Source organism: Hyperolius riggenbachi, chromosome 9, assembly GCF_040937935.1.
Source record: "Hyperolius riggenbachi isolate aHypRig1 chromosome 9, aHypRig1.pri, whole genome shotgun sequence".
NCBI lineage: Eukaryota > Metazoa > Chordata > Amphibia > Anura > Hyperoliidae > Hyperolius > Hyperolius riggenbachi.
Genome location: NC_090654.1, coordinates 253,413,572 through 253,430,538, shown reverse-complemented (window position 1 = coordinate 253,430,538; position 16,967 = coordinate 253,413,572). Strand labels below are relative to the sequence as shown.

At 45.3% G+C, this 16,967-nt stretch overlaps 1 protein-coding gene across 1 annotated transcript; it reads right to left on the bottom strand.

Moving 5' to 3' along the window:
* Positions 1 to 2,577: 2,577 nt before the first annotated feature.
* Positions 2,578 to 15,315, bottom strand: LOC137533120 (acyl-coenzyme A thioesterase 1-like). Its single transcript, XM_068254308.1, has 3 exons — positions 14,771 to 15,315; positions 8,433 to 8,635; positions 2,578 to 3,258 (listed from the first exon to the last, which is right to left on the bottom strand). Exons 1-3 carry the CDS (start codon positions 15,276 to 15,278, stop codon positions 2,659 to 2,661), a joined length of 1,311 nt encoding a protein of 436 aa, XP_068110409.1. The 5' UTR covers positions 15,279 to 15,315; the 3' UTR covers positions 2,578 to 2,658.
* Between the last annotated feature and the right edge of the window lie 1,652 nt (positions 15,316 to 16,967).

Below are 16,967 nucleotides of genomic sequence, written 5' to 3'. Positions count from 1 at the left end.
CATTTTTTTTTTCAGGAATGCATTATACATTTTTAGCAATCAACATCAACATTAAAACCAACAATTGTTTAAGTGAAGAACATTAATATGTTACAATAGCAAAAGAGGCGGCAGCAAGTGCACAGTGTGGTCTTGAAGGTTATGTTCTGGAAGAAGGAATAATGAGACTGTGCACAGACCCGATTGATTTTTGACAAATACCAAATTCTCATGGGTGGACAACTGGATTCAAGTATTTCTATAATGGCAGGTCTTGTGGGTTGATCACAGTATGCAGTACATGCCAAAAGCATTCCAAGGATTGGTGACAAGCTCATGGGCACTCAAGGCTCACTGACACACGTGGGTAGCAAAGTATAGTCCCATCTGGTCTGATTCCACAGAACAACTGTAGCAAAAATATCTGGAAAATAATGTCTGAACACAGTACACTGCAGCTTCCTGCACATGGAGGTCATGTAGATATAGAACAGTCAGAGTGCCGATACTGGCTCCTGTCCACCTATGAAAGGCACAAATGATGAGACTATGAGACTCAGAACTGGACTGTGGTGCAATAGAGGATGGTGGCATGGTCTGCTGGAGCAGGTGTATAATTTACACCACACACAACTGTTGCAGACTGTGTACACAAAATACGAGTGAGATCTATGGATGCCCAACACAACAACTTACAGAATTTAAAAGATCTGTTAATAACGTCTTGGTGCCAGATAACACAAGATATCTTTATAGGTTTTGTGACGTCTATGCCAGAGGCTTAGAACGGTTTTGGTGGTACAAGGACCTACATAGTATCAGGCATTCTAGTTTAATAGTTTATTTGATCAGTGTACTTCTAGAAAGCTGGTGACCAGGGAAATCCGTGCACTGGGAGAGCATGTTCTAACTCTCTTCACTCACTCAAAAACTAAAAACAATGACATGAAGAGCAACAGAACTCTAGCTCAGATACCTAAAACAAACAGGAGTCACACAAATAAGGTCAGAAAGACAAAAATTCCAAGAGTGATCACTCGCTCTTCTTCCGAAATCCAAAGACGACTTGTTTTGTCTGCCTTATGTCTTAACAACAGGGACCCTAAGGGCTCTGAAATGATAGTCAGCACAAGGTAAGATGTATTTCGTGTGTGATGGGACATTAAAAAAGATGTAAGTTCCACGGAGGAGTGGGACACGGCATTTATCCTACTACGTAAGACGTCACCCTCGGTAGTAGCTCAGGAACGAAATTTTAAAATATTCACCAGATGGTACAGAGACCCGGTTAATTCGATGTCAACACTTCTAGCACTTGCTGGCGGTGTGGTTCTGAGGAGGGTACCTATTTCCATATATTGTGGCAATGCCCCATCCTCAGTCCTTTCTAGCAAAAGGTATTTGACCTCCACAAAATTCTTTGTCATCATATGCCATGCACCCCAGAAATTGGATTAATATCCATTATCCCTGGCTGACTGGCCAAAGCTACAAAAAAAATAAAAATCTGTGTTTCGATATCTTCTTATCTGCGCTCGGCTGCTTATTGCCAGAAAGTTCTTATTGAGTTCAACTTGCAATACTTCCAGTTTGTACTTCTGATGTATGTACATTCTTGTACAAGTCTCATGACTTATTCTTCTTGCTTTGGTTTTCCCTCCCTTTTCCCATTCCCTCCCTCTCCCATCCCCCTCCCCGTCCTTTTTCCCTCCTTCTCCTATTAAAATCTGGTAAAGAAGAGAATGATGTGCAATGTCATTTTTGTATAGCAGACTTTATGTTATGTAATTTTATACTACATTTTGAGACTTTTATATGCTGATGCTTTACCTTTAATAAAAAGTGATTTTTGAAGAAAAAAAAGATGCAAGTTCCAGCAAGACTGTTAGCGGATCCCTCCTTTGGATTTATTACTGCCTAGGGATCCTGCACCAGCGTTCACCCCCTACAAGTGTGCAGCTTTTTTCAATCACTCTTCTTCCTGCCGCCCAACATAAGAGATGGCATGTCTGGGAAGTGACACACCTCACCATATTATGGAGTAGAAGAGTCCAGTCAACCAAACTTCCACAGTGTACGGTAGGGATTCGATCAGTCCAATACTACTACCAGGTCACATGTAAATTATTATTACTGGCATTTTTTAACAGTCGTGCCTACTTCTGTTCTTTGCAGAGGGAGGGGGAAGGTTGACAAGCAAAGTGAGGGAGACAGGGAGCCCTTTTTGTCACTGGAATATGATGCAGAGCTAGACAAAAAGTAGCTCACTTAGTTATACTCATTTCAGGACTAGTTCACAGTGCTCAGTTGTGTTGCAGAATAATTATGCATGTTAGCTCACTACCCGTACAATTCTATAAGCCTGTTCACATCTCTGTGTTGTAACTGATCGCGTTCTCCTAACTCGCTGCATGCAGGCTTTGCATTAACATCAATGTCCAGTCTCCATTGCAGTTCACACACATTATAACGCATGCGTTATACAACGGACCACTGTGAACCTATCCTAAACTACATGCATGCATATTTATGAGACTGGAAATAACCAAAGACAAAAACACATACCCTGAAAAAACAGTTGACTGAAAACATTCAATGTTGTGTTGCATTAAAATCTAATGTATTTATTAAGGTCTTCTCTGATTGCACTTGGATGTGGTACATCTCATTAGAAACCATCTACAGTCTACTGTGTTCAGTACGACTTCCCTTCAAGTGCCTTGAGAAAAATCCATGGATCTTTTTCCAAGCATCCTCCTGTGCTTTAGCATGTGCTCGGAGTTCTCCACCCCACAGCATAGGCATGCCTAATAGTTTGTGGTAAGAAGACTTGCACAAAGGAAAATAAGGAGGCTCCAGTAGATGGCCAGCTCCGGGATAGTAGTAACTCTCAACATCCTTCTCGTGTTCAGTGAGACGTGCAGCAAGCTGTTTATTATATAAATCACTGGGCCAGTTCTTGTCATCCAGGCCTGATAAGAGGAGGAAGGCAGCAAAAGACCTTTCAACTGGGATGAGACACTCTTGAAAGGCTGGATCCGTTGGATCATCCAGCGTCTCTGACAAATCCACTTCTCCGGCTTCTGTAAACTTCAACTTGTCAGCATTGAACTCCAGGGAGGGCAGCTCAAACCCATCGCATGGAAATGGGACAAATGTGTTAGCACTGCAGCCAGATATACCGACAACGGCCTTGATTCCAGGAAGGAAAGATGCCATTATCATTGCCAGTTCAGCTCCCTTAGAAAGGCCTATAATGCCAATTTCTTGCTTGTTAGTCTAGAAGAAATGAAAATTTTAGAAACAATGTGAATGTTCATGAAAGCACCAGTATTTTGCCATTAGTTTCCTTAACCACTTAAGGACCAGGGTAGTTTCTTCTGATCGGTGCTGCGTGGACTCTCCAGCCCGCAGCACCGATCAGGAAATAGCCAGGGCCATCAGACTTACCCCTTTTTTCCCCACTAGGGGGATGTCCTGCTGGGGGGGTCTGATCGCCGCCGGCTACCCGCACTTTCCGGGGGGGGGGCTCTTCAAAGCCCCCCTCCGGAGCGCTTTCCGCCCTCCCCGGCTTTCCCTCCCTCTCCCTTACCCTGTGAGTGGCGCAGGACGGAGTTCTGTCCTGCGCCGGATAGGACAGGCTTCTGCCTATCAGAGGCCGGGGATCGCCGATCTACGTCACGGCGCTGCTGCGCAGCAGCGCCGTGTGATGTAAACAGCGGGGATTTCTTCCCCGGATGTTTACATTATGCGTGCGAGCCGCGATCGGCGGCTCGCACACTGTTCACGGAGACAGTCTCCGTGAACTGGCATGGAAAGGCCGCTCGATCGAGCAGCCGTTTCCATGCTATACCACTAACGACCCGTCGACGCCTATCGGCGTTAGGCGGTCGTTAAGTGGTTAAACTAATTCATTAAAAAAAAAAAGTTTCAAAAGACTCCTCCTTAATAGCTGCTATGTCCAAAAGGCTGCTGGCGCGCGTTCCCACGTGATCGCACGCTTACAGGATAGTAAAAAAAAGAAAGAAAAAAAGACAGGTTATCTTGTGGCCAAATAGTAAAACTACATCTACATACATTTGTTTTTTTTTAATAAGCACAATCAATTACATTTAAAATTAACTGTTTACCACCCACACTCCAAAAAATACCCAAACAATTTTTAATAAAAAAAAAAATTACAATTAAAAAAAACAAAAACAAAACAAAACATAAATAGTTAACTAAGGGTATGAACTTTTTTTTAATATGCATGTCAAGAGGGTATATTACTATTATTTTTTAAATTATAAGCTTGTAAATAGTAATGGACCCAAAACTGAAAAAAATGCACCTTTATTTTCAATTAAAATATTGGCGCCATACATTGTGATAGGGACCTAATTAAAATGGTGTAATAACCGGGACAAATGGGCAAATAAAACATGTGGGTTTTAATTATGGTAGCATGTATTATTTTAACTCTATAATGGCTGAAAACTGAGAAATAATGATTTTTTTTCTATTGTTTTCTTAATATTCCCGTTAAAATGCATTTAGAAAAAAAATATTCTTAGCAAAATGTAGCACCCAAAGAAATTGGTGGCAGAAAAAACAAGATAGAGATCATTTCATTGTGATAAGTAGTGATAAAGTTATTGACAAATGAATGGGAGGTGAAAGTTTCTCGGATGCATGAGGTGAAAAAACACTGAAGGCTGAAGTGGTTAAACCACACAATGTAAAAGCTAAGGGTATATAAAGTGGTAAAAAATGCCAAACTGAAGATATTCCCCATAAGATGCAGTGATGCAGTGTCCATACTCTCTTCCTCCTCAACAGCATAGTTGTCCACTAAGTTCCAGATAATGGACAACATTAGGGTAATCGCCAGGAACTTAACCCAGATGTAGTATGCAGCCTCTGCCCCTAATGTGTAGTCATTGAGTTCATGACCAAAGACATGAACTACTATCAGGTACTACTGCTGACACCAAAAATCCTTCCACTACACCAACTTTTAACCCGAAGGTTTCTATTCTTTAAACGTTATCACCCCTCTCCACACTTGTACCGTATACATCTCTGAGCCTTTTGTGGCATGTTGCAGCTGAACAATTTTCTTTAAATAAAAAGCAGGATTATAAGGCGGCAGTGACCAGTTATAGTCCATCAATAAGTCATTAAAATTGAAAGCAGATTAACCCCTTGATGGTGGGGGAAAGCACAACCATACATATGCAAATAAAGAAAATCAAAACTACACAGTTTAAAGTGCTGAAACAATCAATGCCTTTATTACGACTATAAATGGTTACTTCAGTGCCCATGATCAAGGAGGAATGTTAAAATTGACATACAAAATTAAAACCTTCTTTGGTCAAGAACTCAATGACTACTCTGTCATCCGAAGACTGCTCTCTTTCATCAGAATCATTCATCAGTATCAGAATCAATTTATTCATGTCAATAATTCTGTAATACCTAGTAGTAGCAGTAGGGTATTGTACTGTGTTAGCCATCAGTAAAAGCAAGAAGTTTTAAATCCGGATGATACCATTTATTGGCTAACTAAGGCCCGGTTCACATTAGCGGTCGCCGTCCGGAATCGCCGTGCCGGAGCCGGACTGCATGCAGAACGGACGGAACGGACGCACGGCATAGCAATGAAAGCCTATGCGTCCGTTCACATGCGTCCGTTTCGTCCGGACCGGATCCGGACTCCGGCATAAGACCCAACATGCGCTATTTTTTGGTCCGGCTCCTCCGGCAGCCGTATCCGGAGCGGAGCCGGACTGCACCACCCAGCCAATACAAACCAATGATAACCGGAGAGCGCACAACACACTGGCTAAAAATCCGGATGTTCTACCCCACTTCCTATGCGTTTTGTAGCGGCGATTTTGGATGGGGACACATAGGCAAGCATTTTGGAGTGGAGCAGCAGTGACTTTAAACGTGCTGGAGATGTTGGCAGTATGTCGGAGGTGGAGGTGAGTGCTAAACAGCGGAGGGCCTGATTCCACAGGTCCACCTTCTGCTGACCTCCCAGACCCCAACATTTTTATTCGGTTTCTACTATCTTTTGCCAAACGGATCCGGATCGCATCCTGATGAACACCTGATGCAACCTGACCGGAATCCGGATCGGATCCGGATCAGAACCGTACGGTTCCGATCCGGATCCGGTCAGGTCATCCGGTCCGTTTGGCAGGGAACCGCAAGTGTGAACCGGCCCTAAAAAGAATACGAATAAGTAAGCTTTCGGCCTTGCAGCCTTTGTCGGTCTTACAATCCTGTATGTTTGCAGGCTGATGGTACAGACAGCTATATACATGTAACATCAAAAGTGAAAACATAGATTTTTTTTAAGCATAAATACATGTCATTATAATAAATATAAGTGAAACAGAACATCTAAATGGGGTGAGAGGTTAAGATAAGGACTCTTAAAGGGACTCCGAGCAGTGCAGAAACTATGGGAAGATGCATATCATTTTAAAGCTCTCTTTCTCCTCTTTCCAATGATATATAAATCGCTGCCCTACGCCTTTTAGTTTTCACTATTTTCGCGATTGAAATTGCCGCAGCCGCGACTTCGATCGCGAATATAGAGAAAACTAAAAGGCGTAGGGCGACGATTTAGGGGTCGTCAGAAAGAGGAGAAAGAGAGCTTTAAAATGATATCCATCTTTCCATAGTTACATTGTATTACACAGGACGACACTTTCCACAGTGTCAGCAGCTCCATTCAGTAGACTTTACTTAGAAAGACAAATTATGTCAGTCGTGCAGTAAGTTACTCTATCTGGTGGTATAAAAGCCTGCTAATATTTGGTTGAATAGTTTTGGTAATTCAGCATCACTTTCAGTACTACCGGCTAACAGCCACATCTATAGAAAGTTGGTCAGAGGATCTTCTTCTTAAAGGAAACATCAGGCAATGTAAGAACAATTAGATCTACTTAACTGGTGCTTCCTCCAGCCCCTGGAAGCCTGTGTGTCCCTCGCCGCAGCTCCGCTCCAGGCTGGTCTCCCGAGGTCCCCTCCGTAGCAGCTGCTGCCCCGGCGAGGTCGGTGGCCTCTGCACATGTGCGAGCGCACAGCTCGCACTTATGTAGCTGAGAGTGTTCTGTGCAGAAGTACTGTGCCTGTGCACAAAGCTCCTGGCCACATGAGCACGATCGCCGCGGCCATGCATTCCTGCATAGGCTGCTGACCCACAGCGGCTGCTACAGGGGGAACCCCGGTAGACCGGCTTGGAGCGGAGCTGTGGCCAGGGACAAATAGGCTTCCAGGGGCTGGAGGAAGCCTAGGTAAGAAGATCTCCTTTTTCTTACATTGCCTAATGTTTCCTTTAAAGGGCGACTATCGTATATAAAAAAATATGTAAAATGTAAAATTCACGTGTACATATACTTATAAAAACTACATTTCTCCCAAATTAAAATTCACTGTAAATTACTTTTACTTTTCTGCTATGTTCCTGTTGCTTACAAAAGCTAATAAAAATCTAACAGGGCTAGGACTAATTAATCTACTCATGGGGAGGGGCTCTCAGTGTTTTATTTTCAAAAGTACTTACTGAAAGGTGGTTGCGCAGTCCAGCTGCCAAAATAGCGTACAAGCAAGTAGGAAGGCTAGCATCTTTGTATAGACCGCTCCCAGGAATTGCTTTTGTAAAGAAAAAAAAAGGGTTACTGTGAGTCCCCCCATGAGGAGATGGACCAGTCCAAAACAAGACTCTTACTGCCTGCTGTAAGAGACCGTAACATAGGAGAAAATTTATAGTGCAGTTTAATCTGGGAGAAATGTACAGCTTATAAGTATTTGCACACATGTATTTTACAATTTTGCAGGATAGTGGTCCTTTAATAAAATGGAAAAGTCTTTCATCCTGACAAAAGCAGAGTGCTGAATTATCAAAAAAAATGGGTAGATTTTTCAATACAGGATTTGTAATGACAGAGGTATTTAGCGCATACCTTCTGTACAAGGGCATAAATACATAAATAAATGTACTTGGCTAGCACATTTTTGGAAAAGTAGACGTAAGCAGAAGTAATGAGAGAGATTAAAAAACAAAATCTGATGACTAGTCAGAACTGAGTCAGGGGGAAAGTTGCACGGCTGCCCAGAATTCCTGGCCTGATGGCCCTGGGTAGCACGTGATGTCACCACACCTTCCTGCACACAGGTCTTTATCTGAAATCTCATGAGTCTTCGGAGGCAGTGAGTAATCAAGCACTGTCCATGCAAATCCAGAAAGTGGGAATGTGGAACTTAAACATTTCAGACAGCATTTCCTGCAGCTTTGGCATGTAATTATGCTGAAACTTCATTTCATTCACAAATGCCTAACATTAGCAAAAAATAAAACAGGTCCTCTGACACTTCATACATGTACTATACACTTCATACATGTACTATGTGAACAGATTCACTTTTCATGAAGTGTCCAAGATCAAAGATACCTTTGGATGATGTCTTAGGAACTCCACAGCTTCTTGAAAGTAGTTTAGACTGAGCCCACCGAGGTTGTTTGGGAGGTCATCAAAATCAAAAAATGCAAGTGCCAATGTCATGTAACCATGGCTGCCCAGGAGGCTGGCTCGGTGCTCCATGAGGCCTCCACCTGTTCCATAAAGGTCAATGACGGCAGGGAATGGGCCTGATCCTATGTGGGAGATAGCAGACAAAACATTCTACTCAGAGATGGATTAAAGCGGGATTGTCACCGTAAAAATCAAATTTCAGCAGCAACTGGTCTGAGTGTATTAAGTGATAAAGATGCTAATACTGCATTCAAAACTTTTTCTGCTGTTGTGGTTTGGAGTTATCACATACTTAACCACCCTGGCGTTCTGATTAAATCGCCAGGGTGGCTGCGGGAGGGTTTTTTTTAAATAAAAAAAAAACTATTTCATGCAGCCAACTGAAAGTTGGCTGCATGAAAGCCCACTAGAGGGCGCTCCGGAGGCGTTCTTCCGATCGCCTCCGGCGCCCATAATAAACAAGGAAGGCCGCAATGAGCGGCCTTCCTTGTTTTGCTTATATCGTCGCCATAGCGACGAGCGGAGTGACGTCATCGACGTCAGCCGACGTCCTGACGTCAGCCGCCTCCGATCCAGCCCTTAGCGCTGGCCGGAACTTTTTGTTCCGGCTGCGCAGGGCTCAGGCGGCTAGGGGGGCCCTCTTTCGCCGCTGCTCGCGGCGAATCGCCGCAGAGCGGCGGCGATCAGGCAGCACACGCGGCTGGCAAAGTGCCGGCTGCGTGTGCTGCTTTTTATTTCATTAAAATCGGCCCAGCAGGGCCTGAGCGGCAGCCGCTGGCGGTGTTGGACGAGCTGAGCTCGTCCAGACCGCTCAGCTGGTTAAAGAGAACCAGAGACGAAGCACCCTCATGTATTTTACCTTATAAATCAGTGGGAACATGACAGTAAACACCTAATCTGCTCTTTGTTTCATTGTTCTCTGTTTAACCTGACCGTTATCAACTCTGATAAGAATCCCGGACTGAGCATTCAGTCTGGCTTTGCTACTGAATGATCATAGCTGAGTCTGTCTTCTCTGGTGTCTTTTCAAGTCCAAGCCTGCCCCCTTGTGGCTCTGCTATAATGACTCAGCTAAAATCATTCCCGGCAAAGCCAGACTGAATGCTTAGTCAGGGATTCTTAGCACAGCTGATAACAGACACTTTTAGCAGTGAGGATGAAACAGAGAGCAGGGTAGGTGTTTTCTCTAATGTTCCCACTGATATATATGGTAAAATACATGAGGGTGCTTCGTCTCTGGTTCACTTTAAGGAGCAATGGCCCTTTAATAGTCAGTGCCAAACAGTTGCTGGGGGTTCTTTTTATCTATAATATATTCCTCCTCTTCCATTTATTTCCCTGCCTGGCTGCTTATCTGAAACACGATCCTTTGCTCACTTGTGTTTACAAGCAAGGCTGAGGGGACTCAGTGATTGGAGGAGAAAAGAAAAAAAAAGTAAAGGGCAGAAATTACATCAGGATCTAGCCTCAAACTTTGGGCAAAAGACATGGTTCCCACCAGGAACAGAATTCTCTTCATTTACTATATAAAATTCACTGAAATCAAAATGTGGACAGTACAATACATGTGTTATGCAAGTAGATCAAGTATTTATCTACTTGTACAGTATACTGTATGTTTTTTTTCCCCTGGCATAGTATGGCTAAACCTACTGCTTTAAAAGGTAATGGGGCTCTAGGCAAGGCAGTAGATTTGGCACCCCCTTGTGGTCCTTTTGGTACGCTAAGTGAAGAGAAGTCAGAGAAGTTGGCAGGTGGACCCCTTGACACCCACTAGGCCCCAGGCACCCTGCCTAGGTTGCCTGGCAGATGATCCTGCTCGGATTCTACGGCTAGCAGTGTATGGTATATTTATTTTATTTGTAAAGTGCCAGCATATTATGCAGTTCTGGATATTAGTTTAGGTTACAGACAATATTTCAGGTTGACATACAGCAATACAACAATACAGGAATACAAGAAAACCAGATCACGCAGCACAGTATGAGTACATTGTGACGCTTAGTCCGTCACTGGATGGGAGCATGGAGATTAGGCAAGTCTAGTTCACTCAGATCCATAGGATGGGTGTACGGTGATGGAGGTGCGTGATCAGGTAGGAGACATAAGAAGGAGGGCCCTGCCCAAAGGCTTACTATCTAGAGGGAGAGGTGGGGACACGAAAGGTAGGGGGAGAGACAGTATTTGGGCTCAATTTACTAAGACCTGTAAAAATAAGTCGGTAAAATACTGCATTTTGTATTTTGGACATTTTTCCTCAAATTCACTAAGATTTTCACACACGCGGTACTCGTTTGGTAACTTACATAAAACATGACTTCAATTGACGAAGTCATTTTAGTTTTCCATGCAGTTTAGTCTTCATGAATTGACATTTCACAAGATGTTCAGTAAAATCAGCTGTTTTACTGAAGCTGAATTACCAAATGCAGTAATGCTTAGAGAATGGAGTCCTTATTCTGATACATATATTTATAAGTATTTATATAGCGCCAACATATTACGCAGCGCTGAACAGAGTATAGTCACTTAACTGTCCCTCAGAGGGGCTCACAATCTAGTTCCTACCATAGTCAAATGTCTATGTATGTATCATGTAGTGCAGTGTTTCTCAACATTTTATTGGTACGTACCACTTTTAAAACCCTGTACTCCCCAAGTCATTGCGATTGGCTCCTGATCACATGATCACTACGATCGCCGGCATTCCAGGACTGACAGTTTTGAAGAATTGAACATTACAGATATAATCATTCATCGACCTATTAGTAACACACTTGTATGTGGAGATGAAAGGTTTTCTTTCACCAGTCGGAAAAAAGAAAGGATGCACACGCATGTGCTATGCAAGGGACACGCCATGTAGTCTAGCCCACAAATCATTGTTTCGTCAACGTGCTTTTTCTTGCATATTTTGTCAGCTGACAACGTCTACATTCTGGAGACTTATTTAACCACTTCATCTCAAAGGGATTTTTTTCTCTTAAAAACCAGTGCAATTTTCACCTTTCAGTGCTCCTTCCATTCATTTGCCTATAACTTTATTACTACTTATCACAACGAACCAATCTATATCTATATCTTGCAGCCCTTCATCCCGTATTATGCACGGAAGGCAGAGGGATGGGTCACTGGGCTACCATCTAGTCCTGAAGGAAATTACTCACCTGTAGCAAGTGGGACACAAGAGGGGGACATTTCCACAGTGAGTGGTAGAATGAGGATGTGCCAACTGATCTCTAGCTGCATTTCCTAAGGAACAGATTATTGCATGTGGTGGTGCAAATAACTGCTGCAAACACTTGCAAAGTCAGTCAAATACTAAAATAGTAACAGGAGCAACCCAGCAAGACACAGCAAGAGGCATAGTATTAAGTATTTTATCCCACTAATTATTTATTTGTAATGTTAATTCACTTCAGGTATACTTCAATGACTAATACTTATCAGCATGATCATTTAGTAGTCAGGTACTTAATCATTAGCCTTTTAAATAGGATTATCCCCATATAAAGTTCCAGAACAGACTAGGTTAAGGGCTGGTTCAGCGGATGCTTAACGCTTTTCTGTTAGGCCATTCTACAGAGCAGAAAAGAGTTTGCTTCTGATCATTCCATGGTCGTGTTGTTCAGAGCCCCTAGGGGAAGATACGGAACCTTAAACAACACTAGAACCCACATCAAACTTGCATCAGAAAAAAAGTATACTTACCTCAGTAAAAGAAAGCCTATGGATAGTCCAGAGGATTCCAGGACACTCCATAACCACACGAATACAGCGCTGGGGTCCTTTGCACATATCCAACAAGTGCTTAAGAGATATGTTCTTCTGGACATGCTGCCCTCAGTGTACGAGCGCAACTGTACTGCCATGCCTGTGCACATAACCAAAGCCGCTCGTACATGGAGAGGATCGCAGTTGCAAACTAGAAGAGGGTCCCTGCGGCAGTGGTTAGAACGGCAGGTTGGAGAGGACTGTAGGTTTTTGCTTTAAAACGCGGGAGTCAAATTCAAGGCCTGAGAGCCGAATGCAGCCCTCCTTGCCATTTTATGTTGCCCCCTTCGTGAGCTTAAAATGTAAGCAATAAAAGAGCAACAGCACACTGTCTTCCAATCCTGATGAGAACACCAGTGATAGTGTTTCTAGTTGAAATTTAGCATAGGGCCCCTCCTGCTCCAGTGATGCATTGTCACTTCAGTTCTTCCTGGTAGTCACATGCTGTGTTTCCATACCACCTTTTCCCAATCACATGACACGCCTCAGGTGCTGGAGGTACCCAGCAATGAGCGTATGGCTGCCCTGAAGATCAGAGGAGACCAAAAGCCGCACTGGAGCAGGTAAATATTACACTGCTCCTCTGCACAAGGGGAACAGTAGGCCCCTCACGGCTGCTGTAGTTACTCTGAGTTTGAGATTGTTCAATAAATGTTAAAACTTAATAAAACAATTTGGCCAGGACTACGTTTTAGATTTTGACCCCTTACGCAAGTTTGAATCCCCGGCTTTAAAGGGTACCGGAGTTAAAATGAAAGTGTTGCCCTTGTACTTACCTGGGGCTTATTATTATTGATTTATAAAGCGCCAACATATTCAGTGGCACTGTTATTCGAGTCCTCTTGGTCTTGTAGGTCCCTTGCTGTCCTTCAGGTCCTCTTCCTTGATCCACATGCGTTGGCCCAGCGCTATGACCTGTGCATGCATGGTTACAAGTCACAGCGTACTGCCCAAAACGCTCCCGGACATGAGAACGCGAACAAGGAGGCTGGGCCAGCGCATGTGCAGTATTGCCCGACTTTATTGAGACAAACAGCGGATCAAGGAATAGGAGCGGGAGAACAGAGAGGGACCTACAAGACTACATGGAGCTGGAAGAAGCCCTAGCTATATAAAAAGGGTATCATTGTCAGGATAAGTGAGGCAACCAAATAAATCTATCTTTACTTACCTGGGGCTTCATCCAGCCCCTAGAAATCACGTGTCGCTCGCTGCAGCTCTGGTCTTCTCCCGGGTCCTGCTGGCACCCTCTGAAAGATCGCACCCTCTCAAAGGAAACCAGAGATGTTAGAAAAAAAAAAATCATACATACCTGGTGCTTCCTCCAGCCTGATCGCTCCCTCGGCAGCATACATTTGAAATCGGCGCCGGTAGACTTGGGCGCAGGATACAGCCGGTATATGGCTGATCCTGCTGCTGCACAAGTCCAGGCCATATTAATTACTATTCCCCCTCCAGGCCGCCATGGATAGTGGGGGAATGATATAATTCAGCTTCTAGCGATTGCTGGAGGCCGAATTATTGTGTTTTTTAAGCAACCTCGGATCAGTCTTCTGATGGCGTCGATGTTGCTCACTGAGCGCTGCTCAGTTGTGATTCCTATTGTAGCCTATGGTGGCGCCGGCTGCGCCCAAATCTAGCAGCGCCGAATAGCACTGCTCTGCTCCCTCTGCGCCGTCCTCCGCCTCCTGGATCTTCAGTAACACGTCCAGGTATTGTGGCCAGTCGGACTTACTGCGCTGTCCACACAGGCCCGCCATGTTCCCGTCATCGGGGCCCTTACTGCGCAGGAGCAGAACCCTCCTGGCCGCGGGAGTGCGATGGGGTGCACACAGCCACACTGCGCATGCACAGACTGGCCAAAGATACTGGGACCAGTTACCGTAGATCTAGGAGGCGGAGGATGGCGCGGAGGGAGCGATCAGGCCGGAGGGAGCTGGAGGAAGCACCAGGTATGAATGAATTTTTTTTTATCTAACATCTCTGGTACACGAAGGGCCTGTTTCCACTTGAGCCGCACGCGTCTGCAAAACGTGCGGCGGCACTTCCGGGTCTGCGGCTACGCAGACGAATCCCATTAGCCGTGCCACGCACGCCTATGGGCTTCGCAGCCTCCCGCACCATTTCGGATGGCAATGTCGGCCGAATCACTAGCGCAAACGATTTGGCCGGCAGTGCCATTGTACCCTATGGCAGTTTCCCCGTGCGATTTGCCTGCGAGAAAACTCTGCGGATTCAGCAGGGAAACGGGCCCTTAAAATGAAGGAAAATCTTTGTAATGGAGATACAAACAGCAATAAAAACTCGTAAACATTTGAACTCTTTTTCATACTATTTACATTAGCAATACAAATGTAGGGAACAAGAATAAAAAAATCATGTAACAGCGGCAGCCTGTGGTCGGTTCAGGAGATTACAATCTGGGGATTATGCAGAGGTTAATTCCCCAGGAAGAGCCTGCCCTGCAGGCAGCGGAGACTCACCAGGCGGCAGGAATAGGCTGCCCCGCACTCTGCCTTCCCTCACCAGCAGCCGGGTCACCCCTTCCCCCATGAAGCCCCTCTCCTGGGCAGCGCTGGCGAGGAGGGTTCCGGACGGCTCCTGGTGAAGGGAGAAGCGCAGCTGGAAGGGGCTCTGCACGTTCCTCTTCAGCAGCCTCCGGAGAGGGTCCCGCGGCTTCAGAGCCCACAGCGGCCCCTCCGGCTCTATGCCAGTGAAGCTGCCGCCCTCCAGCGCCGGGCTCCGGCTGAGCTCCAGCTCCCTGCTGCTCCCGGCTCGGTAGCGGCCTAGTGAGGAGAAGAGCTCCCCGCCTTCATCTGTCAGCTCAGTGCGGAGAGTGACGTGCTGGCCGGGGCTCAGGCCGCTCACCTGCAGCCGCAGCGGCTCGTCATACAGGCAGCGGCCCGGGCAGACTCGCAGCTGCACGCCGGAGCACATGGCGCGGCGGGGGAGCAGCTCTGTGCGCTGTGCTGCGAGGAGAGTCCGGATCATAGTGCAGCCGGGGGACTGTAACCCGACCTCTGGCCCGGAGCTTATCTCCTCTGCAGAGCTTCTACACACTCCGCTAATGATTCCATAGCTCTGCCCTGCGATGGATGTCATTACTGATCAGCATTTCCTATAGTTACTAACAAAATATGATATACAGTATTAACTTTTGCAATGTGCAGGTGCTTGAAAACCACTTGACCACTTCAGGTGCTGTTCCCCATATAGGCCAGAGCCTTTTCACATCTCAGCCCTCCTCCCATTCATTCGCCAATATCTTTATCACTACTTATTTTTACCAAAAAGATCTATCTCTTGTTTTTATGCCACCAATTAGGCTTTCTTTGGCTGGTATTTTTTGCTAAGAATTATTTTATTCTATAGCATTTTAACACAGGGCCGGGCCGAGGCATAGGCTGGAGATGCTCCAGCCTCAGGGCGCAGTATAGGAGGGGGCGCACAATTCATTCAGCTGTCATTTCTAATTGTGTTTGAAGCAGAAAGAAATAAGAAAAGGGGATACATGGCAGTGACTGCAAGCCAGATAACTAGATATTAAGGTGTTGGAAAGGTTGTGGGCCCTGGGGCACCTCTTAGTCTAATAGCAATCAGTGTGTGACAGCTGGGGTGGGAGGGATGGAGGGGCGCACTTTGGTGTCTCAGCCTTGGGTGCTGGAGGACCTTGTCCCTGCTCTGTTTTAACAGGAATAATAAGACAAAAGTAGAAAAAAAAAAAAATTATTTCAGTTTTTAGACATTATAGTCTCGAAAGTGGCTGAATAGAGTACTGGTTAAGGGCATTGCCTTTGACATGGGAGACCAGGGTTTGAATCCTGGCTAGGGTCAGTACCTATTCAGCAGGGAGTTCAAGGCAAGGCTTCCTTACACTGCAGGGTGGCCTCCTGAGCGCGTCCCAGTGGCTGCAGCTCTTGAGCACTTTGAGTCCGACAGGAGTAAAGAGCTATATAAATGTTTGGATTATTAGGTACTTATCCGTTAGCCGGGCACATTCGGCAGGTGGCGCTAATTACTATTCCCCCTCCAGGCCAACATGGATAGTAGGGAAAGATGTAACTCTGGTGGAGTTTTGTCGCCACCTAGAGGATGCGCCAGGCTAACGGATAAGTACCGGTTATTATTATTAAATAAAACATTCTACTGTAGATAAAACCCACACATTTTATTTGCCCTTTTTGTCCAGGCTACTACGATGTTTAAATTACGCCCCTAGTGCAATGTATGGCGACAATATTATATTTTGAAATAAAGGACAATGGCAGGGAATCGAGCGGAAGATACGCGGCGCCGGCGGGGAATCGAATCTGGCGCGGCGAGCGGGGACGCGGAAGAGGCGATCTGGCGGCTAATCGAGCCGCCGGATCGCCGCCTCATCTACACGTGTAGATGAGGCTTTAGGGCCCAGTCACACTGGGGAGCTTTTTGGGCAATTTCCGCAGCACTTTGATTCGCCAGCAAAGCGCTAGTTTAATTTACAGTATATGGCAGTGATCTCACTGCAATGATCACAAGAAATCGAAAAAACGTGGTGCATGCCGTGCTTTTTCATAATTTTGGGGCCATCACGGTTCAAATGTTAAAGAGAACCCGAGGTGGGTTTGAAGAATATTATCTGCATACAGAGGCTGGATCTGCCTATACAGCCCAGCCTCTCTTGCTATCCCAAACCCCCCT